The following is a 24,810-nucleotide window of genomic DNA, read 5'->3' on the forward strand; positions in this document are numbered from 1 at the left end:
GTATATACTTAAACACTGAATACTACACAGCCAGGTGTGTCATCTGATCTTAGAGGTGTATGTGTGCAAGGGAGGCCAGACATTGGCTTTGGGAGACAGCCTCAAGAGTCCTCTACCCTATGTTTTGAGTCAGTGTCTCTCCATAGGCCAACTAAGCTAGCTGAACTCCAGGGATCCTCTTGCCTCCACCTCCCCAGTTTAGGGATTACAAGCTTGCAACCTAGTCTAGTTTTCTGCATGGGCACTAAGGATTGAACTAAGTCCTCACACTGGGTCATCTCCCCAGTTGCTATTTTCTCTCTCTCTCTCTCTCTCTCTCTCTCTCTCTCTCTCTCTCTCTCATTTATTTTATGTATGTGAGTACACTGTCACTGTCTTCAGACACACCAGAAGAGAGCATCAGATCTCATTACAGATGGTTGACCATGTGGTTGCTGGGATTTGAACTCAGGACCTCTGGAAGAGCAGTCAGTGCTCTTAACCACTGAGCCACCTCTCCAGCCCCCTATCCTGTGTTTCATTCCACACATAGCTCTGAGTTGCATGATTCCTTGATACGCAGCAAGTACCAGACCAATCTGGGCTATTTGCCAGTTCATTATCTCGAAACAAAACAACCACCTGAGTATGACAGGGCCTGGCTAATCTCAGTAGATAGAGGCGAGTGGACTTCTGGGAGTTGGAAGCCAGCTTGGTCTATACAGTGAGCTCCAGGCTAGCCAGGGCTACATAGAGAGCCTCAGAACCCACAGACTTTTCATGGATCAGCCTCTGATGTGAGCTGCATAGAAGAGGGTCATCCTCCCCGGATCACTTCTGTCTCTACAAGAGCGGGTTCAGAGGACACTCTTCCATGCATGGAGACATTTCTAGCTCAGCAATCGTCTTTGATGTACTTATTCCACAGAGGTCAAACTATTAGTGAGCTCATGCCAGCATCTCCACTCAGTTTCAGAAGCAATCTAAAGTCACTGAGACGGCTCAGTGAGGAAAGGCACTTGCTTCCTGCAAGTTGCCCTCTGACCTAGATGTTCCTGTTCATATGTGCACGCACGTGTGTGTGTGTGTGTGTGTGTGTGTGTGTGTGTGTGTATGTATAAATAAATATAATTTTAAAAAATTACCCAAGAAAATGAAAACCCGTTGAAAGGTAAATGTGTAAAAATATGTAATCAGGTCAAGTATGTTGGCACCTTCGTTTGATCTCAGCACCGGGGAGGAAGAGGCAGAGGAAGACCTCTGTGAGTTCCAGGCCAGCCTGGTCTACAGAGTAAGTTCTGAGACAGCCAAGGTTATTTATCACACAGAGAAACCCTCTCTCAAAAATACAAACAAACAAACAAAAAAAAACGAAAAGATAATTTTTTTCTGAAGATCATTTACTAGAATACTTTCTCCTGAAACCAACATATTCAAGCTTTTTGTTTAATTTTTATTATTTTGTGCTGTATGGATGGGTGTGACACAGTCACCAGAACTTCACCTTAACCTAGATTCCAAAGATCAAACTGGGGTCATCCAGCTGGAGTGGGAAGCCCTTTAATCATTGGCCCAACGTTGATTTAAAATACAAAATAATGAACAGCAGCTACAGCCTCAAAACTATTTCTCTCAAGGACACTGAGGGTGACAAGCGAGGGGCTACAAAATGGGTTGTTTGATTTCGGGAGCCTCCTCATACCTTTCAGGCCGTGCTTCAGACAATGTTCCATCACCACGAAGAACTGCTGCAGAGGAGGGTAATCGGAGTCCAGGGTGCGGCCAAAGCTCAGGGCGGACTCAATGAGCCCTTTGATGCTTAGTTTCGCCATGTTTAACAAATTGGCTCTCTCCACAGCCGTGGGGTCTTTTGTAGCTGAAAAACACATGAAAGCCCAACATTATTCCCAGGTCAGGATGACAGTGGCAAGTCCACAAATCTGTCCTTCCTCATGGAAGTCAATACTGTTTGCTTTCCTGTGATTGGCAACTGAATATCTCTTCAGGCCAGGGCGCCACAACACGACCTCCTTCTTCTCTCGCACAAGCCACTGCACAGTGCCACGCCCACTGCAGCCATGCTTTTGAATTATCCTCAAGACTCCACACAGAGAATGAGCTTTATTCTCTAGCCGGATCACCTGAGCTCCATCCAGAACCCACAAGAAAGCAAGAGGGAAAGTCTCTGACCATCACTTGTCAGCCACAGCACATTTGTGTCATGAATGCACAAAATGGCACATGCGTACAAACACGCACACACACACACACACACACACACACACACACACACACACACACACTGACCATTACTTACCAGCCACAGCACATCTGTGCCTACCTACTACACATGTGTTAAAGGAAAGTGACTTTCTGTGAAGACAAGCTTGGAAGCATAGGCCGCATGTTTGAGGGCCTTGCAAATGGTGGATCGCAGGTATGTCCTGATGATTTCCAAGCAAGAATAAGAGGCTAACAAGGTGGCTCTGCTAGTAAGAGCATTAGCTGTTCTTCCAAAGAACCAAAATTTGGTTCCTAGCATCCATTAGAATGGTTCACAACTACCTGTAACTCTAGCACTAGGAGGCCCAGTACGCTCTTCTGACCTCTGAGGACATAACACACACACAACAACACACACAATACACATAGAAAACACCCAACACACACACACACACACACACACACACACACACACACACACACAAATCTTAATTTCAAAAACATTAGCCAGGCAGTGGTGGCACACACCTTTAATACTAGCACATAGGAGGCAAAGGCAGCCTGGTTTACGGAGTGAGTTCCAGGACAACTAGGGCCACATACTGAAACTGTCTCAAAATAAAAAGTTCAAAATACACAAGCAACAAAATAAAAGGTAAAGTTATCAGATTCCAGAATCTCCCAGAATAATTGTCACAGGACAAACAACAGAAAAGAATCAAAATATTTGGACAATATAGGGATAGTGAAGAAACAGCTCAATCCGGGATAGTTGTCCATGCCTTTAACCTCAGCAACTGGGACGTAGGTTCCAGGCCAGGCAGGATTAGATAGTAAGAACCTGTCTGGAAAAACACAACCTCTAAATAAATAAAAGAAAGACAGAAAGACAGACAGAAAGGAAGAAAGGAAGAAAGAAAGAAAGACGGAAAAGAAAAAGAGAAAGGTGAAAAATTCCAGTACAAGCTGGAAAGAGGTTAATTCCCAGCACCTGTGGCAACTGCTTAACCCCCCCCCCCAGCTCCAAGGAGTTAAGTCCAGCACCTCTGGAGACCCCTAGACTTAGGAACACACCCACTAAGAATTTTAAAAAAATTTTTTTAAATCAGCTGTTTCCACAACACTCTAAACAGTGCCGGATAGCACAAATATTTTCTCCAAAGATGACAAAACAGATGTGAAAAGCGAACATAACATTTCTTTTTTTTTTTTTTTTCTTCTTTTCGGAGCTGGGGACCGAACCCAGGGCCTTACGCTTACTAGGCAAGCACTCTTCCACTGTGCCAAATCCCCAACCCGAACACAACATTTCTTAATCTCCAGATAGCTCTGCTCATGGTGGCAGAGACCGAGAAATCTGAGCTAGCGGCCAGCCTGGTCTACATGGAATGTTCTGGGACAGTCAATACTATACAGAGAGACATCTCAAAAACAGGCAACCTTCAAGTTAATGACAAATCCAGGTGGTCAAGGCGTTCACTAGACCAGTTTCAGCTATTTAGTGGCACACTGTCTCAAAACTAAACAGCTGGGTGTGGTGCGGCACACATTAATCCCAGAATTTGGGAGGCAGAGGCAGGGGGATCTCTGAGTTCGAGGCCATAGTTCCTGGACAGTCAAGACTATGCAGAGAGACGCTGTTTCAAAAAACAAAAGCCCTCTTGCTCTCACCCTCTGTTATGGTTTGCATTTCAGCTAAATAGGCTGACATCCTCCGCAATCTGAAACAGCCCGGATCTGCCCACATCTTTTTCCTCCACTCTCCGTCGAGGTGTGATTCCTCTACCCACCCTCGCGCCCAAACCACCTGACGTTTCATAATTGGCAGGATTCCTTTTTTAAGAGTGTTCATCACAACCTGTAACCTGCACCCTAGGACGGCGGCTTGTGCAGCAGCGGTCGTAGGTGGGGCCAGTCGCCAGCACTCCCCCGCTGTCCCTAGAGGGGGCCCTGCTCTCTCCGTCCCCCAGCCTGCACGGAGACCCCGCGGGACGGGCTCCCGGGACCTGATACCACACCGCTCCTCTCCCCAGTCTTCCGCCCACCACTCGCGAGACTGGGAAGCCATCCTTGTCCCTGGACGCCCTGGTCCCGGCCAATCCACCCGCCAGGCCCCAGGGCGGGCGGGGCGCAGGGATGCGGGCGGGCGAACGTTGCCATGGCGACCCCGGGAGCCCCCAAATGCCCGAGTGACTGCGCGTCCCAAGAGGAGAATGGTGACCCCGGCTACTACCCTTACCCATGGCGGCGATGAGTGCGGGACACGGGTGCGCGGAGCAGGTCAGCAGCTCTCCGCAGGCGGGCAGCGGCCACCGCGTCTGACCCTGCTCCGCGCTGCCACAGCGCCCCTAGCGGCGGGAGGACGTCATGGCCGTGCGAAACCGGTCCCGGCCGATCATCTCCCATTTGACAACCCAGACAGCGTCAGAGAAAGAGGCGTGACCGAGATCTGTGGGCTCGGGTGCCGCAGCACAGCCCCATGGGAGAACGTGGATCCGGGCTTCAAGCTACCTGCCAAGGTTTCCTCCACGCAGGCTGGATGGGTTTAATGGAGCACACTGGCAAATTCAGAGCGAGCCCGTAGACTTTAGAAAACCTCACGCAATTAGCAGAGCCGGCGGCCCGTAATCCCAGCATTTGAGAGATGGGAGCGAGAAGGATCCGTAGTTGAATACGGCTCAGTTACATAATGGATTTGAAAACTAGCCTAGTCGCAAAAAGCAAGACACTGAAATCCGGCTGCGGCGGTGCATACTGTTAACCCTAGCACTCTATAGGAGGCGGAGGCAGGAGGACTGCTAGGAACTTGAGGTTACTCTGAGCTACCTAACAAGTGCCAGGTCATCTAAGGCTAGCTACAAAAACCCTGTTCCAAATTACAAAATACAATACTTTGTAAGCGGGTGTGGTGGACCTATAAAATACCAAATCTTAGGAGCTGGAGGCAAGAGCTGGAGTGTTTGTTGCTTAAAAAAAAAAAAAAATTCCTGGGTGAGGTGTAAACAATGTCTACCAAATCCTTCCAAAATTCCGATGACACACCAAAATGATTAGCACCGTTCACGCTGAAGAATCACTGAGCTATGGGGAACAGTATGGGGGACCTTGAAATTGCTATACGGATGATTCCTCTCTGGCTGCAGAGACTCCTTCCTACATCTGTTACTTCCCCCTAAGGCCATTTGCAGTTAGGGTGGAATTGTATACAACAGCTTGCAAGTAATGAGTCCAGTGGCCCTCATTCTGTGAGGGAATTCAAGTCAACTTGCCCAGCTGTGATCTTTGTAAGCAGACATAGGCCAGTTTGCTGAAAACAGTGGTAGTTTTGACTCATTGAACAGTTCAACTATACAATAGTTCAAGGTCATCTCCCAGACACTCGATATTTCAAGGCCAGTCTGGGTTATGTGGGGCTGTCTTTTAAAAAATGCGCACACACCTGCCTTTCAGACTTGCTGTAGCTAAAACTTGCAACAGGGAAGCTGGGTGTGGTGCCAGCCCTACACCTGTAACCCCAGGACTCACCCTTGAGGCAAAAGCAAGCAGATCTTGATTTGAGAGCTTATAAACCCATCTCAGGGGGCTGGAGAGATGGCTCAGCAGTTAAGAGCAGTTAACTGACTGCTCTTCCAAAAGTCCTATGTTCAATTCCCAGCAACCGCATGGTGGCTCACAACCATCTGTAATGGGATCTGATGCCCTCTTCTGGTGTGTCTGAAGATAGAGGACAGTGTGCTCACACAAGATTAAGTAAATCTTTTTTTTTTTTTAAAGATTTATTTATTTTATGTATATGAGTACACTGTAGCTGTCTTCAGACACACCAGAAGAGGGTATTGGATCCCATTACAGATGGTTGTGAGCCACCACGTGGTTGCTGGGAATTGAACTCAGGACCTCTAGAAGTGCTCTTAACCGCTGAGCCATCTCTCTAGCCCGAGATAAGTAAATCTTAAAAGAAAAAAAGAGACTATATTAAAAAAAAAATCTCAAAACCACCAAAAGTAGATCTGCACAACATTAAATCAATACTCTGGTTTATAATGTTAGAGACAGTTGCCTGAACCCAGCCATCTTAGAAACAACATCTATCCTGTTGGCAGTCATGTTCCCAGGCCCCAGAACCAACTCCTAGCCTGTTATTTCGGGTGTTTCATGTTTGTCTACTATTAACCAGTAAAAGGGAAGTGGCCTTGCAAGTAAGGCACGCAAGTATTGCCTGCAAGTGAATTACTTGACCATGTGTAGCTTGCCCACTCCTCTGTTCCCTTCTCATTCTAAATTCCAGACCTGAGTCCAGGAGGAGACCTGACTGACTGCAAAACTAAGTCAAGGTCCTTGTAAGCAGGTGACCTGCAGAAGGCCCAGTCACCGACATTTACTTCCTTGTTCAAGCCTCTTGTGTCAAAATATGATTGGACAATGCTATAGCCCGCTCTGCGCTTTGAGGTTCCATCCTTTAGAAATACTGTACAATTTCTCTTTTGGACCACAGTGAGCTCCAGAGTCTGTGTCCATGATCAATCAGTAACTGTCCGAGTTTACAACAGAAATTTGTCATCTGCTAAGGTGAACGTTCAAAGGCACAGTAGTATGTATGTCTCTGACTGGCCGTATTTAAATACAGCTCTTGCTTTGCTGGACTCTTGTGACTGCTTGGGTTGTGTTTCAGTAACTCTTCTGATCTGCCGTCTACTGTTTTCCTTCAGTGGGTAAGCCTACCCAGTACATCATTTATAAAGCTCTTTGAGATATTGTTATTTCTTGGTTTCAGCTGTAGGATGTTGTGGCTGGAATGAACACGAACCCGGGGAAGAGAGGTTCCTGGTTTGGAGATGGTTCAGCTTGGTAGGAAGTTGGTCTTTTGGAGAAGGCACTGTCTCACCTCACTGACAGTAAGCTTTCTTCCTCGTGCTTGTGGCTGAAGATGTGACGTCTCAGTTCCAGTCTCCTGCCGCAATGCCCAGCACCATCATGGACTCTCCGTCTGGGAACCTAAAATAAACTCTTCCTTAAGTAGCCTTCAGACTTGATGCTTTATCTCAGCAAAAGAAAGGTAACTCATGTAAATATAAGGAACATTTCCCCTGTCATCAGGGAAAAAGAAGCTAGACACCTGAACTTAGTAGTTATGGGGGACAGCGGGTGACTAGGTTATGGGATGCACATGCTCAAAGCTGGAGGCTCAATCTCTACCACTGCAGCAACCAGACAAGCAGGAAGGTCACAGGTTCAAGACACCCAACATACAGGAAACCCTACATCACACAGACATATAAGTCATAAAATGAAAAACGATTCAGCAAAATATCAGGACAAAAAATTTATTAAACTGTACATTTAATTAATAAAAAAAGACAGAAGCATCAAAGTGAGGTAGGTTTTCTACTCCAGGAGATAAGACCCGAAGTGAAAATGTCACCTTATATACTCGCTGGTAAATTTATCCATAAAAACATCTGGGGGTTGGGGATTTAGCTCAGTGGTAGAGCGCTTGCCTAGGAAGCGCAAGGCCCTGGGTTCGGTCCCCAGCTCCGAAAAAAAGAAGCAAAAAAAAAAAAAAAAAAAAAAAAAAACATCTGTACATCAGTGAAAAGGTTGAGCAATGACCCCAAGGAGGCAAACCAGGATGAAACAGGCCATACCTCATAAGCTGGCATCGATTCAGAAATCAAAACTCCTCAGAAATTTTTTTCTTTTATATCAAATACATCAAAAATATGTTTTATATCAAGACCTCATCTAATATTAAATATAAAAAAACCCAGGAAATCACAAAATTCAGAGTTAGCCAGGAGTCAAGCCAGTCTGTCTGACCTTTTACAATTCTGGAATCAGACCCCAAATTCTAATTTGTGAGATCTTGACCTTGAGATCTAACAGAACCTTAGGTATTACAGTACAGACCCCAAGTTTTTCAAGTGGAAATCTTACTTCCCCCAGCTTGGCCATACACAGATATACTTGAAGTATTTCCAAATTTTGACTTCTCAGTCTTGGGTACATCAGTACTTTTAAAGTAGAATTTCGCCTGGTAACAGAAGAGAAAAATCTGGAACTTTGAGAAAGGTACATTCACGTCCTTTTGTACCTTTCGGCTAAACGTCGTCTTCCGTTTAAGGGTGGCATTCCCAGCAAAGCTAAGCTGGAGCTTAGGCCATGTGATCCCCTCACTGCCATGAACGGCAGGTAGCAGTGCAGTGCTTCAGTCTCTCTGACAGTCACCCAGGATGTGGTACAGACTCTCGTGCTCTCTTGATGGAAGGTTCCTGATGTAAGATAAGTTAAGGAAGAAAGATCCAGTGAATGTACCTGTGTTTTATGGTGCACATCCATAACCTCAGCCCCAGAGGTGGAGGCAGGAGGAGGAGTTCAACACCACTGCTCTACAGTAAGTTGCACAATAGCGTGGGATACACGGGACCCCGTGGGAAGGTAGAGAAGGAATGATAGGGGAGAATAATGTCTGAAAGTGAGAGAAAGCCAGGGGTGGGGGCCCAGGCCTGAACCCGGGGCTGCTGGAAGATCAGACCTTCAAGGTCACCTTCAACTATACTTCATGGCCAACCTGGGATACCTGAGACTTCACCTCACAGAACAACCTGTTTGAAAAGTAACGAACTGGGAGATGGCTGTGTTGCATGCCCTTAATCCAGTGGATCTTGATCTTCCTGATGCACGACTCTGTAACACATGTTGTATTACACATATTTAACATAGTTTGTGTCCTAGTGATCCCCAGTGATAAGACCATTCCGTTGCTACCTCTTGTCTATATCTTTTCCTTTGCTAAGTCATAATATAAACGTCTGATATGCAACTGCTGAGTCATAATGTAAATGTCTGATATGCCGGCCCTTTTGTTTGACCACCTACACAGGGGTGGGAGACCCACAGCTTGAGAACTGCTACTATAATCCCAACCCTGAAGAGGCAGAGGCAGCGGCAGCATCTCAGTGCACGACCAGGGAAGGTCTCATAGAGACCGTCTCTAAACAAACAAACAAGCAAGCAAACGAAGGAAAGCCAGGCTTTGTGGAACATGCCCATAACTCAGCAAGCAGAAGGCTGACACAGGAGCTTCGAGTCTTGCCCCCCACACTCCATTTTTTGAGACAGAGTCTACGTAAGCCCTGCCTGTCTTGGAACTCTACAAAAGGCTGGTCTCGAACTCAGATATCCATCTGCCTCTACCTACCCAGGGCTGGGACTAAAGGTGGGCAACCACACTACCCTATACCCAGTTTGATTTTTCCAGTTACAGCATAATACTTTGCCTTGTATCAATGAGATGCAGCATCTGGGGCTAGAGGGCAGAAGGGGGAGCCCATTCCTGCATATGCTGGTCCTGGTGGCAGAGAATGCCACTTCCTCTCCCCAGCTCACTCCACAGACTATCCTGTCCATCACCATTACGTCAATGATGGCCAGACAAGACTTCTGTGATGCGTTTCTTGCCTCCATCAAAACGGTCTTTGAACTATGCCCATGGCAGACAAAGGTAAGCCTATGTTCACTCAAGCACAGGGGAAACCCACGGAAAGAAAGCCTGAGGGAGCCCACGAATGAGCAAGGATATTAACTGCTCTGCGTTCAGATGGTCAAAGAGCTTCTCCAAAGGGGGAAAGCGCTTCAGCGAGGACACGCTGCCCAGCAGGATCAGTTTATGTTTGGCTCTGGTTATGGCCACGTTGAGTCTTCGCCAATCTTTCAGGAGCTCACCAAGCTGGGAAAAAAAGAAGGAAATTTCCAATCCAGTCATGCTATATATCTAAATTTGTTATAACATAGTTTACCTTAAACGACTTTTTTTTGTTTTTTTGATTTTTTTCAAGACAGGGTTTCTTGTAGCTCACCCAGACTGGGCTCAAACTTGCTACACAGTCAAGGTGGTCTTGAACTCCTGATCTGCCTCCAATTTCCAAGTACTAGGATTACAGGCTTGTGCCACCATAGCTGTTTGCTATTTGTCCCTTTGTTTTCTGAGGCAGTGTACTATGTAGCCCAAGCTAACCTCCAACTCCAGCCTTCCCTGCTTTAGTCTCTGTCACAGGCATGACCCAGTGTGCTATGAGTAAAACTAAGTCCAGAGTGGCATGTACGTAATCCAGAAAGTCACACAAACAAGAAGCGCCATTATCTGGACCACAGGAATGGAGTAATGAGGAGCAGGGTAAGGAGGCAGATGCTCTGCTGGGTGTGTTTCAAACCTCATAGGAATGTTTAAAAATGGTGCTGTGGCTCAGTGAGCAGCACCAGATGCTCATCCAGAAGACCTGGGTTGGATTCTCAGCACTTACATGGTGGATCCGTAACTTCAGTTCCAGGGCATCCAATGCCCTCTTCTGGCCTCCTGGGGCTCCAGGCATGAATGTCACGCCCAGACATACATGCAGGTAAAATATTCACGCAAAAATGACTAATTCCTTTTTTAAAAAGGAAACAGTATTAAAGAGTGAAAAAAGAATGTAAATGAAACAAGAACCTGAAAGTGTCTGTGAATTGAAGAGTATTCTGTATGAAAAATGCCCCAAATGTGGTGAAAGGGATTCAATCACTCTGAGATAAGGAGCGAGGTTAAATGTGATTTCATGGATGAGAGAACATGATTCAATCTCAATCTCTTGTTGGTTTTGCTTTTCCAGAGAGGGTTTCTCTGTGTAGCTCTGGCTGTCCTGGAACTCACTCTGAACACCAGGCTGGCCTTGAACTTGGAGCTCCGCCTGCCTCTGCCTCTCAGTGCTAAGATAAAACCATGCACCAGCAACATCCAGCACTATGATTGAGTCTTAAAAATACAATCCTGGGCTGGAGAGATGGCTCGGCGGTTAAGAGCACTGACTGCTCTTCCAGAGGTCCTGAGTTCAAATCCCAGCAACCATATGGTGGTTCACAACCATCTGTAATGGGATCTGATGCTCCCTTCTGGTGTGTCTGAAGACAGCTACAGTGTACTTATATATAAAATAAATCTTAAAAAGAGAAAAAAAAAAAAAAAGCCCGATGCATGCTGTATTACAAATCTACCCAAGTGCAGTAAGCCAGTTAGGAGAAAAAGTAATTATTACAAGAATTCAGGGACAGAGTGGTTACCAGGGTAAGGAGTGGACAGCTGTTCACAAAACAAAAAGGTTTCTAACGCACCCTTTGGACAGTCTTGTTTCACAGCATCCAGTTGTACACATACAAATTGTGGCCAGGATGGGGGCGCATAGCTGGAATCCCAGCTTCGTAGATGGGAGGGCTGGGTTACAATGTGAGCTCGAGATAGGTCTAGGCTACAGAACATGCTGCCTCAAAACGAACAACAAAGGTCAAAATGGTTTTGTGTTTGCTTTTAGACAGGGCCTCATAGGGAGGAACTTAGAGATCCTCCTGCCTGTCTCCTGGTTTCCAGCTTGTTTTATTTCTACATTTACGTGTGCGTGTGCGTGTGTACACGAAAGAGGAGAGGGAAAGATAGAGAGAGAGAGCTGGGTGCACGTATATGGAGGTCAGAAGTCAACTTTAGGTGTCCTTCCTTAGCTATCTCTCTGTTGTCTGACATCAGGTCTCACTGGGCCAGAGTGTCCCTGCAGGCCAGGCTGGCTGGCCTACAGGCTTCTGGGGAGCCTCCTGTTTCTATCACTATGTTGCCTTCACTGGGACTTCAGGACTCCATGACCACACCAGCACTTTACATGGAATCTGAACTCGGCCTCACACTTGTGAGGCAAGCCTGTTACCATGCGGGTATCCTCCCGACTCCTTGGTTTGATACAATTTTTATTCACCGTGACTATCACATATGTGGTGCACAGGTGCCACGGCTAAGGAGTGGGGTCAGAAGAGAACTTTGGGGAGTCAGTTCTCTCCCACAATGTGGCTTCTGGGTTTCAAGCCCAGGTCACAGGACTTAAGAGTCAAACGTCCTGGGTGAGTGGCGGTGGTGGTACATGCCTTTAATCCCAGCACTCAGGAGGCAGAGGCAAGCAAATCTGAGTTCAAGGCCAGCCTGGCCTACAGAGTGAGCTACACCCACAGAGAAACTGTCTCATCCCCACCCCCGAACCCCAGAGTCAAATGCCACCTGCCTTCCAATCACACATGCCTTGTTTTTAAACAACTTAGAAAGAGAAAGTTGGAGGGAAGCTGGAGAGATGGCTTAGATTAGGGTACTTAATGCTTGCACAGAGAACGTGGGCTCTGTTCCCAGCACCCGCGTGGTATCTCATTCCCACCCATGACCTCAGTTCCAGGGGATCTGACACTCTCCCACAGGCTCCAATGACTCCAGGCACTCACATGGCACACAGACACACGTATACGAGAGACAGAAAGAGAGAGAATGAGCTAGAGTGTAGCTTTATGGGTGAGGTGCTTGTCTGGCTAGCAAAGAAACCCAAGGCCTTGGGTTTTAGCCTTGATGATGTGAGGCCAGAATGGAGGGAGGGAGAAGACTGCTCAGCTCAGTAGGGTGCAGATAGTCAACTTACAGTTCCATCCTCGTTGCTCCTAACAAAGGACACCAGGATGAGACTCTTGTCCCTTCCTTGGTACTTGTCCACTGTGTTAACCTCGACCATCCCAACAGAAGACCGTGCCAGCAGGTCGGTGATGGTCCGCAGCTGCTGCCGGTACGGGGCGATGATGCCAATATCCGAGGGGCTGCAGCCTGCCTAAGTGGAAGACAGGCATGAAGTGATGTGTCCTGGTTTCTAAGTTCTTGAAGCTTTACTGCCGCTTGGTATTTATATCTTTTGCCCCAACTTTTAAAACGTTTTAAGTTTTCATTGCTTGCAGGTATGTGCTTTGTAGCTGTGTGTTTTGGTGCCTTTATGGGGGATGGAAGGTTCCCTGTAGATGTGGAGGCCAGAGTTCTGACCTTAGAGGCAGGTCATCACATCTACCTGACGTTTAAATGGGTGCTGGGGATCTGAACTCAGATCTTTAAGCAGGCAGAGACAAGTCCTTTTATCCACTGTGTTCTCTCCCAGTCCTTCAACTTTCTGCTGTCGTGTTCAGAGTTAAGGTTTGTAGTGTGTAGTTCCTACTACCCCGCTTTAAATGCTTTAAACTCTGGCTGACTGTGCTGCCAGACCCTTCATCCCTCAACATACTTATTTTTTATATGCTTTAGCTCAATGGCTGGGCTCTCCTAAGCCTCTCTGGGCTAGGCTGCTGGGCTCTCCTAAGCCTCTCTGGGCTAGGCTGCTGGGCTCTCCTAAGCCTCTCTGGGCTAGGCTGCTGGGCTCTCCTAAGCCTCTCTGGGCTAGGCTGCTGGGCTCTCCTAAGCCTCTCTGGGCTAGGCTGCTGGGCTCTCCTAAGCCTCTCTGGGCTAGGCTGCCCTGTTCTTCACTCCCAGCAACACCTCTAACTCTGCCTTCAGCTTAGTTGCTCAGTTAACTTTAGTCCTAGCTCAGCTCCCTAAGTCTGCCCTCAGCTTAGCTTCATTTCTATTCTTCCACCTGCTACTGGAAGCCCAGTCTGGGAAGTGGGCAAGGGCCACTCTGCCTGAGATCTCACATGGCTCGTGGCTTTCTCCCTCTGAAGCATGGTTAATGTTTTCTTCCTGTGTCTGTTAGCCTGCAGGAAACTGGAAGTCTCACCTCTTCCACCCAGCCATTGGCTGGTAGCATCTTTATTGATTGATCACCAATCAGGGAACAGGACCTTCAGTGTTCATTTCCCATAAGAACATCAGAACCAGCCCCTTCAAAGGTTCTAATGACCCTATACACTCAGGACACTACACAGTGACACTAAGGACAAACTTCAATTGCTACCATAAAAAGAACTGCATGTCACTGGGCCTGGTGTCGCACACCTTTATTCCCAGCGATCTGGAAGCAGAAGAAGATGGATCTCTACAAGTTCTAGGCCATCCTTACTATAGAATGAATTCCAGGAGAGCCAGAGCTAGGCCAGTCTGGGCTACAGGAGAGCCAGATATATAGATATATATACCGTGTCACAAAATACAACAAAAAAAATCTTAAATTTTCTGACTGTAGCTTTTAGAGTGTCTTAAGATTTGGGTTTTGGATCCTGGGAGCTGGAGTTAGAGGTGGCTGTGAAGTGTCTAACATGGATGACAGAAACTGAATTCAAATTCTTTCTAAGATATCAGCCCTTAACCACTAAACCATCTCTCCAGATCCTGACCCTCCTTATATCTCAATGAACAAATATTAACACCAGATCTTCTGTTCCTTAGGGTCTGGCAATATTAACAAAATAGTTACTACTTACTCTGCGTGCATAGTGACTAGCCTATGCACTACTTTACCTTTATAAAAGTTGAGGTTAGGAAGACGATGAGTCTGGCTTCTGTGACATTGCTCACGCCACCATTTTCAATTTGTTCTGGAGCTGGGACCTAAGCAGAGAAATGTGAGCCAGTGATGCGATCTGACCTGACTACTAGGTTGGAAGATAAACGGAAAGAAGTATGAAGTAATATATAGGGATGTTTGACTCTATCTCTGTGAGTCATGTGTTTACCTGGTACTCACAAAGGTCAACTGCCATGTGGGTGCTGAGACTCGAACCTGGTCTTCTGGAAGAACAACCAGTGTTCTTAGCTACTGAGCCTCCCCAGCCCTAACACTGTGGATCTCGGTGTCTTTTTTTCAAACACTGCAGCAGAAAAGGCACACCTAACCTGAAGGTGACCCGCCCACATCTTTCTCACACAGCATTCATCTCACACATACGTTGGTTCTGTAAAATGTTTGTTTGTTTATAGTGTCCCAGGTATGGCCTGAACTACACCAGTAGACCAGGATGATCTTGAACTTCTGATCCTAACTCCACACCCCAACCTCAAGAACTCAGCCTGACACTCATCTACCTGTAGAATAACTGCCCCGAGAGCACCGGAGCCAGTAGGTGCCGCAACACACAGTGAGGCACGGGCGTGGATCACGGATTTCAGAGTGGATCACGGATTTCAGAGTCTGAGGCTGGCTAGGTGAGAACCAGAAGGACAGACAGACAGGACTGTGGTGCTGCGCTGAGGTGTAGGGGTATGTTAGAATGTGCTAAGCTTGGTTCTAAGTAATCGGCTCGAAAACTTAGCTGAGAAATTTAAATATTAGGACAAATATTTTAAAAAACTCTTCACTCTTCACTCATCCTCTTCACTCTCATTTTACCTTATCTGTATTAAGGAAACAAACGGGATTGTCTGGCTCAAACACTCCAGCCAGCCAGGGGTTATCAGAATAATCGGCATAAAACTCCAGCCTGACATCCTTGAGGTTGGGCAGGGTTATCACTGCGTTGGCCACTCGGTCTGATCCACACTCCAGTTTCCCTTCATATGTGAGCTTATTGCTCAAGGACATAATCTTCCTGGAAGAATTAGAGAACACCACCTCGGTTTGGATGGAGATGAAGACAAAGCGGCCAGGCACCCAGGACGGGTAGGCCGCACGTACCTGTTCATCCTGTACTGTATCGTCAGCTGCACAACAGCACTCTCGTTCCTCTCCAGCCTCTTGAACAAGCTCTCGCTCATGCCCAGAGCTCTGCCAACAAACCATATTATAAGCACACCAAACTGTCCCTTAGGAAGGATCCAACTAATTTTTTTAACTTTAGCTACTGTGATGGTTTGAATATGCTCGGCCCAGGGAGTGACACTATTAGGAGGTGTGGCCCTGTTGGAGTAGGTGTGTCACTGTGAGTATGGGCTTCAAGACACACATCCTAACTGCCTGGAAGCCAGTCTTCTCCTGTTTGCCTTCTGAACAAGATGTAGAACACATCTCAGCTCCTCCTGCACCATGCCTGCCTGGATGCTGCCATGTTCCCGCCTTGATAATGGACTGAATCTCTGAACTTGTAAGCCAGCCCCAGTTAAATGTCCTTGTAAGAGTTGTCTTGATCATGGTGTCTGTTCACAGCAGAAAACCCTAACTAAGTCAATTGTGCTTTGCACCCCCATTGGTGGCTATTTCCTTCTACCTTAACTGAGGCTCCAGGCTTGGGAAAGTGCTTTTCTCACTGGGCAATCTCACGGGTTCCCAAAAATCCAGCTTAAAATTAAAACTTGGCTGTTTTCTTTTCTTTCTTTTTTTTAATTTTGAGACAGAGGTCAAATATCCCAGGCAGACCCACACACTTGAAAGGTAGCACTGGATGGCCTTGAACTTCGATCCTCCAGCCTGTCTCCCAAGTGCTGGAAGTGTCTGCACTGTGCTTGGTTCATGCATCACTGGGATGGACCCAAGGCTTCACGCACAGCAGGCAACACTTTTGAGAACTGAGCCACATTCCCAGCTCCTAAAGTTAAAACTTTAGTACTGAATGGTGACACGGGTCTGTCATCCCAGCTCTCTAGAAGCCTGAGATGGGAGTCTGAGGCAGAAAGATCCTTCAAGCCTGGATGATACGGCAAAATCCATCTATTAAAACCAAGCTGAAACCCGTGTGAGGGTGCACACCTTTAGTCCTAACACTTGGGAGGCAGAAGTAGGCAGATTTCTGGTCTACGAAGTGAGATCCAGGCCAGCCGGGGATACATAGTGGGACTCTGTCTCACTCAAAAGCACAAGCCAGGAAGCAGTGCTCCTCATGAGCCTGGGATCAAGCCAGGAAGCAGTGCTCCCCATGAGCCTCAGATCAAGCCAATCAGCAGTGCTCCCAGTGAGCCTCTGCTGCAGTTCCTGATTTCACTTCCCTCAGTGGTAAATTGTAATCTATAAGCCAAATAAAATCATTTCCAGGACGGTTTTGATCAGTGTCTGACACAGCAACAGGACGCAGACAAGAGCATGTACTCACCTTGCTTCCCGGTTCAGTACCAGGGGAGGAAGTTGCTTATGGTCCCCCACCAACACAAACCTCCGAGAAAAGAAAAGTGGGCCCAGGCAGATGGGCTGACTGATTTGAGAGGCTTCATCCACAATACAGAAATCAAAGGTTTTTCGGGAAAACATTGGGTGGCTTATTCCCATGCAGGTTGTGGCAACGACAGGCTAGATGAACACAGAAAATAAGTCAGTTGCTGAATGTCAAAGACGGTACTTGGGTCCCGTTCTTCCCCCACATACACTTTTTGAAATTAAAAGATCACCGGGGTTGGGGATTTAGCTCAGTGGTAGCACGCTTGCCTAGAAAGCGCAAGGCCCTGGGTTCGGTCCCCAGCTCCGAAAAAAAGAAAAAAAAAGATCAAAACCAATCCCTTCCAACAGCAAGAATTTCTCATTACTGAATTCAGAAACGTTTACAGTTTGTTTTGTTTCTTGGGAGACTCTTTTTATGTAGTTAGTCCAGGATCCCCTGGACTTTCTATGTAGCACAGGCTGGTCATAAATGGCTGGGTCTGAGGGGACCATTAGCCTGAGCCTCCAGGGGAGCCAAGAGATCAGGCCCACACCATCATACTTGGTACATTACTAACTCCCTTGCTCTGCAAGAGATGCTGTGAAGAAGACAAAAGGCAACTTAGAGAGAGGGAGACCAGGAAACCATGTATGCAGAGAGGACCAGAACCTAATGTGTGCATAGTGCTCCCAAAGTCAACAGCAAGCCCAGCGTGGAGGCAGAGGCCTGTAATCCCAACTCCTGAGGGAGTTCAGGGGCAAGCCAACTACAAAGTAACTTCAAGGTGAGTCTGATCTACAGACAGACAGACAACAAAAGCTCTTTGTGGAGACAGATGGATTCCCTGGCCGGTCAGCCTAGCCTAGCCTACTTGTCAAGCTACAGGACAAACAGACATCTTGTCTCAAACTGAGACTATCCTCTGCACACAGGCACACGCACACACACAGTAAGAATCAGACTGACTTACGTGACTATTATAGAGTTCTTCTAGATGGGCTAAGGACGCAATGGACCTCAGTCTGCACATCTCCTCCTCTGTAAACTTCTGGATGTCTGGATGGACCTTATGAGACTGACCCAGACGCAAAAATCCAATTTTAAACTTGGCTAACTTCAAGAGAATATTGTCCACGGCAGAGTGCGTATAACTGGTCAGCAGAACGCTGAAACCACAGGCAGAGAGGATCCTTACCTAGGCATGGAAGGCAGAGAAAAACATCACCTTAAAGCCCTGATAACCATTAAACGGGCTTACAGTTTTCAAACACTCACAACATTCAGTAACACCGGAATCCAAGAGAAGAGATAAGTAACTTTTCTAAAGAGCTATAAAACTAAAATAATCAATAAACATTATACAGCATTGATTTTTTCACGACATTTTACTTATTTCTGTGAGTGCGTGCATGCCACGGCACACAAGTGAAGGTCAGAGGGAAACCTGCAGCTCTCTCTCCCTCCACCATGTGGATTCTCGAATTGAACTAAGGTCACCAGGCTCGTAACTTTGTTTGCTGAGCATCTCGCCTGTCCAAGGTGTTTTTATTTTGCTATTAATCATATTGACCCCAGAGTGGTGTGGGTATAGGCCTGTACCACCATGCTGAGTCATCATTGTTTTGTTTGTTTCGATGAGACAGGGTCCATACACCTTGGTTAGTCTGGAACTTGCTATGTGGACCAGGCTGGACTCAAACCTACATATATCCACTCTCCTGTCTCTGCCTTGAAGTTCTGAGATTAAAGATGTGAGTTATCATACTAGGTAAAATATGGCAGAATAAGGACTAAAATAACCCATAAGCCCCATGTGCCCAAGGACAGGTAACTTCCTGGAAAGCCGGGGGCCGGTGTTCTTGGAAGACAACAAGTCACAATTTGTTTACTAAACAAGGTTTACTAAACAAGGTTTACTAAACAAGGTTGGTTGCCCCAACTACACAAGATACACTCAACCACACCCAGGGGAGAGACATGTAGGCAGCAAGTATGTCAGGATATATGCTTGGCCCCAATTCGACGGATATGGAAAGTGTTTGACCTTTATAGGCACCTGACTGACCTAGTTCAGCACCAGGAATTCTGGGTATGGACCTGGCCCGTGTCCATCTTCCTAGCCAATATTAAATAAAACTTGCTTTTTAATTGTGTATCTGTGGAACTGGTCTTTCTCCTTGAGGTTTTCAGGTTTAACAGCAGTTGTCATATCAGGAATCACAAACTCAGAAAGGAATTATCCAATAGAAGTGTTTAGTTTCACAGCTTACAAGGGCACATATTGTGGTTGTCTTTCCTGTCCCTGGCATCCCGACAATGAGTGTGTAGTCTTTTGAAAGAAGAACCTTCTTCATTGCTTGTCTCTGAGGCTTATTCAAACCTGTATTTCAATTTGACAAAACAAAAACAAGATTTCGTCTCAATGAACTTAAAAAAAAATATATAGTCTCTTGATATCTAGACTGCGTAGCCTAGGATGGCCCTACAACATGCTTTCCTCTGCTTCTCAAGTTCTAGGATTACTTGTATAATACCATGTCCAGACCATAATTCACCTTTTATAAGAAAAAACAGCTAGGCAGTGGTAGCGCACACCTTTTAATCTCAGCACTCGGGAAGGCAGTAGGATCTCGGAGTTCGAGCTCAGCCTAGTCTACAAAGTGAGTTCCTGGACTTTCCAGGTTTATACTTTTTTCCCTGTCTGCTCTGAGTACCTTCTTAAAGCAAAACAATGCCTCAGTGATTTGTAGTTTTCGTTGTTTTTTTGAGACAGGTTTTCTCTGTGTAGCCCTGGCTGTCTTAAAACTCACTCATTAGACCAGGCTCATAGAGAACTGCCTGCCTCTGTCTCCCTAGTGCTGGGATGAAAGGTGCGTATCACCACCACCACCACCACCACCACCACCACCACCACCACCACCACCACCACCACCACCACCACCACCACCGGGCAATGATTTGTTTTTTAAGACAAGGTCTGTTAAGTCGAGGCTGGCCTAGAGCTCAGAAACTCACCTACTTCTATCTCACAAGTACTGAGATTATAGAAGGGAACCACCATGGCTTGCTTTGTTACGTGATTTTGTGTCTTTGGTATGCATACTCAAATGTGTGTAGGTGCATATGTGTGTGCATGTATGCAGAGGCCCTAGGTTAATACGAGGAGTGTTTCTCAGTCATGCTCTAACTCATTCACAGATGCAGGTAAGACAGTGTCTTTAAATCAAACCCTGAACTCACTATTTTGGACCAGGCTGGCTGTCCAACTTGTTCCAGGGATGCCCCGGTCTGCCTAGATGTCACACACACCCAGCATTTGTGGGCTATGGGGATCTAAACTCTAGGTCTCACACTTGCGGGCAAATACTTTATCATACTGAGCCATCGAAATTTATCTACCTTTGTAAACTTATGGTGTGTATGATGTGTGTACAGGAACATGCATGCTGCTGTAATGTGTGGAGGTCAGGTGACAACTTACAGGAGTTGGTGGTTTCCTTCCAACATTTTGAGGCAGGGTCTCCCTTATTTTTGCCATGCTGCACACTAAAGGTTATCTGGCTGGCCCGGGAGCTTCATGACCGTTCTCCAGTCTCCACTCTCCCATTTCCCTTTCCTGACTAAAACCACTTCTCTGTCCCTCTATAACTGCATGCCTAATCAACTACTGACCAACTGGACACTAGGCACAGTTTAGGTTATAGAAAGAATCAAGAAAACCAAGTGGAAATGCTGGCTATCCCATACCCTTTAGAATGTTGGCCACTGTATCCTTCGCATCGTGTGGAAGAACGGAGCTGAGGTAGGCTATAAACTGAGGTTCCTTGAAATCAATGATTAGTTCTCGAAGTCTTTTGCTGCAAAGAAAAATAAAGAAATTTTACTAGTATCTCGGCATAAGTGGGAAGAGTCAGGCTCCACCGTTACCAACCTGCTATCTGTGTTTTCCATCAATTTAGACAGATTTCCTAAGGGAGTATTTATATCACCATGTTTTTCTTCCCGGTCTAATCGAAACAATGTTGTTTCTGGAAGTGTTGACAGGTTCCTAAAACAACAAAACGGCTGTGTAAGGCACACACTACTGCGGACCAAGTCTGTAAGACTCACACATGTCTGTAAGGTGTGGGATGTGCTCTGTAGTCCTGACACTTGGGAAGAGAGGAAGTTCAAGGTCACTGTCAGGTACATAGCCTGTCCCAGGTCATCCTGGACACAACGTGTAAATCCAATCTCACACCCATATATGCACAAAAAAATAAGCAAGTGTAAATTGTTTACAATAAACTGTATGCAGAGGCACCTGTAATTACGCCCTCATGTTTCACACTCCAGGACTGCCCACACCGCTAAAGCCTCGGGCACGCTACCTCCACCAACTCGCCTTCCTGCAACATGGTCAGTCCTGTGGATGTGCCTCACACCTCAGCTAACCTGTGAGTGGAGAAATGAGCCCTCCCAAAAAGCCTTCTAAGTGGAGCACGGGCATCGTGGAGATTCTTCCTAGTATGCATGTGTCTGTCAAGTGTGGGGGTGGATAGGCCACAAGCCTGTGTGTGGAACTGGAGAACTTTGTGGAGAGGTTTTCTCCCTTCTGTCTTTCCAAGAGTTCCTGGAATAAGGTCAGACTTATACAGCAAGAACCTTCTCAACCATCTTGCAAGCAGTCACTGTCTTTTTTTTTTTTTTTTTTTTTGGAGCTGGGGACCGAACCCAGGGCCCACTGAGCTAAATCCCCAACCCCAAGCAGTCACTGTCTTACTCATGAATTTCAGTGTCCTGACCGTTGGTGAGGAGAGCTGGGGATAGAACTCAGCAATAGAGCTTTTACCTCCTGTCGGCGAGTTCCTGGGCTCAAACGTCAGCATGAAAGAGAAAGGGCTGGCCTGTGAGAACTATGGAGGCAGGCTGTGAGTTGCTGGGTGAGGTGGTGCACAACTTACATGCATAAATAAAGACTCAGCAAAAGAACACAATATGGCAGGACAAAACCCAGCTACCAAAGGCCTTCTGTTGGGTGAATTTGTTTGAAATGTTTAAGAGGAACTAGGACAGGGACAGAGAGCAGATCAGGAGCGTGTATGATCCCAGTTCCACACGGACAGAGCTGTTGTCCAAAGAAGTTTTACTACCTGTCTAGCAAGCAGGTTACCGCTGCTGTGTCAATCCTCTTCACGTAGCCTTTAGACAAAGCAAACAGTTTTCTCTCTTCTCCACTTAAAATGATTCTGTCACCTGCCATCAGATTGGTGGCGGGCATGGGGCCATTTTTCCGCTGAAAATTATGTAAGTAGTGTCCATCACAAACTCGCTTTACAGGCTCTGTCCTGACCAGGCTTCCAATGCAGTTGCCGCTCTCCTCCCTGAAGGAGGGCAAAGGAGAGAGAGAGAGAGAGAGAGAGAGAGAGAGAGAGAGAGAGAGAGAGACCAATGACATAATATATTTGTTTTTACTACAATGTATTTGTTTATATAACCCATGAAAAGATTTTAAATTTTTATCATCATCATCATCATCATCACCACCACCACCACCATCATCATCATGTGATATGAATGTGTGCGTACATGGGCCAAGCTGCTCCTGTGAAGCAGGGGATGACTCCCAGTCATGTGAATACCATGTGAATACCAGGGATTAAACTCTGGTCATCAGGCTTAGCTGTAAGCACCTTTACTCCCTGAGCAAGCTTGCTGGCCTATGGCCCCTGGCAATCAATGCTAAGTTTGCTGCTGTTGCTTTTAAACACTTTCTACAATCCACTATGAAGTGTGAACGCCACATTAACGACCTTCCATTTGTTCTTTTTTAACATAATTTTCTGATGCCTGTGACAAGGTCCTGAGTAAATGAAGCCATAGACACTTTAAAAACTGTGCTTGTACGTCTGAGTGTTCAGGTGCCCACCTGTGCAGATGCAACCTTGGGTGATCCCTTAGGGAATGTCTACCTGAATTTCCCACATAGCCTCTCAACGGCCTAGAGCTAGACAACTGAGCTTGCTGGCCAGTGAAGCTCTAGGACCTAGGGGTCTCAGCGTCCACAGCATTGGGGTCACTCTTTACAGGGGTGCAGGGGATTAAAACTCAGGCCCTCGTGCCTGTAATACAAGCACTTTACTGACCAGGTCTCCAGGAAACCATACTACACAAACCTCTGCTGTCAAGAACTTCAAATGCTACAGTGTACTAAAGAACACGGTACTGACGATCCGCTTGGTGGGACACTTACAGTTTGGACGCAGGCGTTAACCAGATGCTCTGGTGACTCTTCTTAGTATCTTTAGATTGTGACTCCAACATTAACATGAGGCACCACAGGCTGAAATACTTCAAGTGCGCCCGCGTCAGGTGCTGAGTTCCTTCCTGGATTTTGGACCGCATGCCTTCTGGGATGGAAGTGTCATGTACCTGTTCAACTGCTCTAAATACAATGTTCCAATTAGAGCTAAGCATACACTTCCCTGGCAGGTAGTGAAGTAAGGTTTCTTACACACACACACACACACAAACACACACAGAATGTTTACCTGCTATAAAGAGCACAGTTGCCCATCTGCGAACAATATTTACAGGTTTTCTCTTCCTCAATTATTTGTGGCAAGGCCAAAAGCCGTGCTTCCTCCCCGGCAGCTGCTCTGCTAACTCGGTGCAGCAGAGAGAAGGCCAGTTGGTTCCTGAGCTTCAGCAGTTCTGGGGAACAGGTAAAGTCGGCCTTTAGAATGAGGCCGACTTTCTACCAGTAAAGGCCTCACATATAATGACAAAGCAGAGAGCTACATGGGTATTTGCCTCTGTATTAGAGTAACCATGGTCGTGATGTGCACACTCATGAGGTTTTTAAACTTCCTCCCTCATACTTAGTAAGTACTGTGAGGCTGTTTAACTGTTTTTGTTTTGAGACAGGGTCTTACTGTGTAGACTGGGCTAGCCTGGAACTCAATTTGTAGACCCACCTGCCCCAAGTGATAGTGCTAGGGTTAAAGGTACGGACCACAGCGAGCTAGTAGGATGGCTAAGCAGGTAAGGGAAATTGTTGTGCAAACCTAGAGACATGCGTTCAATCCCTGAAACCCACATAAAGGTGGAAAGAGATCTGACTTCCACAAAGCTGTCCTGAAATCCCTAGACCTGCACTCCTCCCATAAATAATAAAGAGAAATGATAAGCTTATAAAGTAGAGAAATGCAAATCACAATGTGCAGTGTGGTCTGCCGAGTAGCACAAAGGTACCGCCGAGGAGGGCAGTAGTGGCTCACGCCTTTAATCGCAGCATTTGGGATGCAGAAGCAGGCAGATCTCTGAGAGTTTGAGGCCAGTCTAGTCTACGGAGTGAGTTCCAGGGCTACACAGTGAAACACCATCTAGAAAACAAACAAACAAACAAACAAACAAACAAACCGAGAAGTATCACCAAAAGCTGGCAGGAAGAGCAGGCAGGAGAGGTAAAGCCAAGAAGAGCAAAGCAGTTGAACCTCTTTTGTCCAGATGGTTGGCGGGCACAGGGTACATCTGCCCGGTCTTGAGATAGAGAAGCCAGCCAGCCTCAGGATCCTCTCGTCTCTCCTGGCTTAGCAGTGTGTACAGGATCACCTGTGTAAGAGAGACTGTCAAGTCCCCCCCCCACACTGTCTGGAACCGCACAAAGGAGAAGGTCAGCCGTACGATTCCCAGTGTGCAATGGCACAAGCACTTGGTAAAGGTGGCAAACCAAACTCAATGCCAAACATTTAATCTGCACAAATAGTTCTGCCGTTTGACTGGAAAGAAATGTAGTGAACTGGGAAATGGGGGTGA

At 46.6% G+C, this 24,810-nt stretch overlaps 2 protein-coding genes across 25 annotated transcripts in view; both read right to left on the reverse strand.

Annotated features, from left to right (window-relative positions):
* Positions 1 to 4,522, reverse strand: part of Rufy2 (RUN and FYVE domain containing 2) — a 34,295-nt gene extending 29,773 nt beyond the window's left edge. For 19 of the 20 annotated variants that reach the window (XR_015645060.1, XR_015645055.1, XR_015645071.1 and 16 more), the window contains exons 1-2: positions 4,442 to 4,522; positions 1,682 to 1,855 (exon numbers count right to left, since the gene is read on the reverse strand). Coding sequence is in view for 3 of the 20 variants with exons in the window: in XM_087598369.1 (XP_087454495.1) it covers positions 1,682 to 1,855; positions 4,442 to 4,445 (178 nt within the window). In the remaining 17 variants the exon portion in view is untranslated. 20 annotated transcript variants of the gene reach the window in all.
* Positions 4,523 to 5,959: 1,437 nt separating this feature from the next.
* Positions 5,960 to 24,810, reverse strand: part of Dna2 (DNA replication helicase/nuclease 2) — a 30,998-nt gene continuing 12,147 nt past the window's right edge. For 2 of the 5 annotated variants that reach the window (XR_015644769.1, XR_015644768.1), the window contains 16 exons: positions 24,489 to 24,606; positions 23,544 to 23,706; positions 23,246 to 23,437; positions 22,146 to 22,376; positions 20,945 to 21,061; positions 20,761 to 20,870; positions 19,284 to 19,393; positions 17,984 to 18,208; positions 16,972 to 17,165; positions 15,624 to 15,713; positions 15,339 to 15,537; positions 14,471 to 14,560; positions 12,678 to 12,860; positions 9,782 to 9,928; positions 8,294 to 8,476; positions 6,223 to 7,197 (listed from right to left, as the gene is read on the reverse strand). Coding sequence is in view for 2 of the 5 variants with exons in the window: in NM_001389622.1 (NP_001376551.1) it covers positions 8,408 to 8,476; positions 9,782 to 9,928; positions 12,678 to 12,860; positions 14,471 to 14,560; positions 15,339 to 15,537; positions 15,624 to 15,713; positions 16,972 to 17,165; positions 17,984 to 18,208; positions 19,284 to 19,393; positions 20,761 to 20,870; positions 20,945 to 21,061; positions 22,146 to 22,376; positions 23,246 to 23,437; positions 23,544 to 23,706; positions 24,489 to 24,606 (2,238 nt within the window). In the remaining 3 variants the exon portion in view is untranslated. 5 annotated transcript variants of the gene reach the window in all.

Source organism: Rattus norvegicus, chromosome 20 (assembly GCF_021556685.1).
Source record: "Rattus norvegicus strain SHRSP/BbbUtx chromosome 20, alternate assembly SHRSP_T2T, whole genome shotgun sequence".
Classification (NCBI taxonomy): Eukaryota; Metazoa; Chordata; class Mammalia; order Rodentia; family Muridae; genus Rattus; species Rattus norvegicus.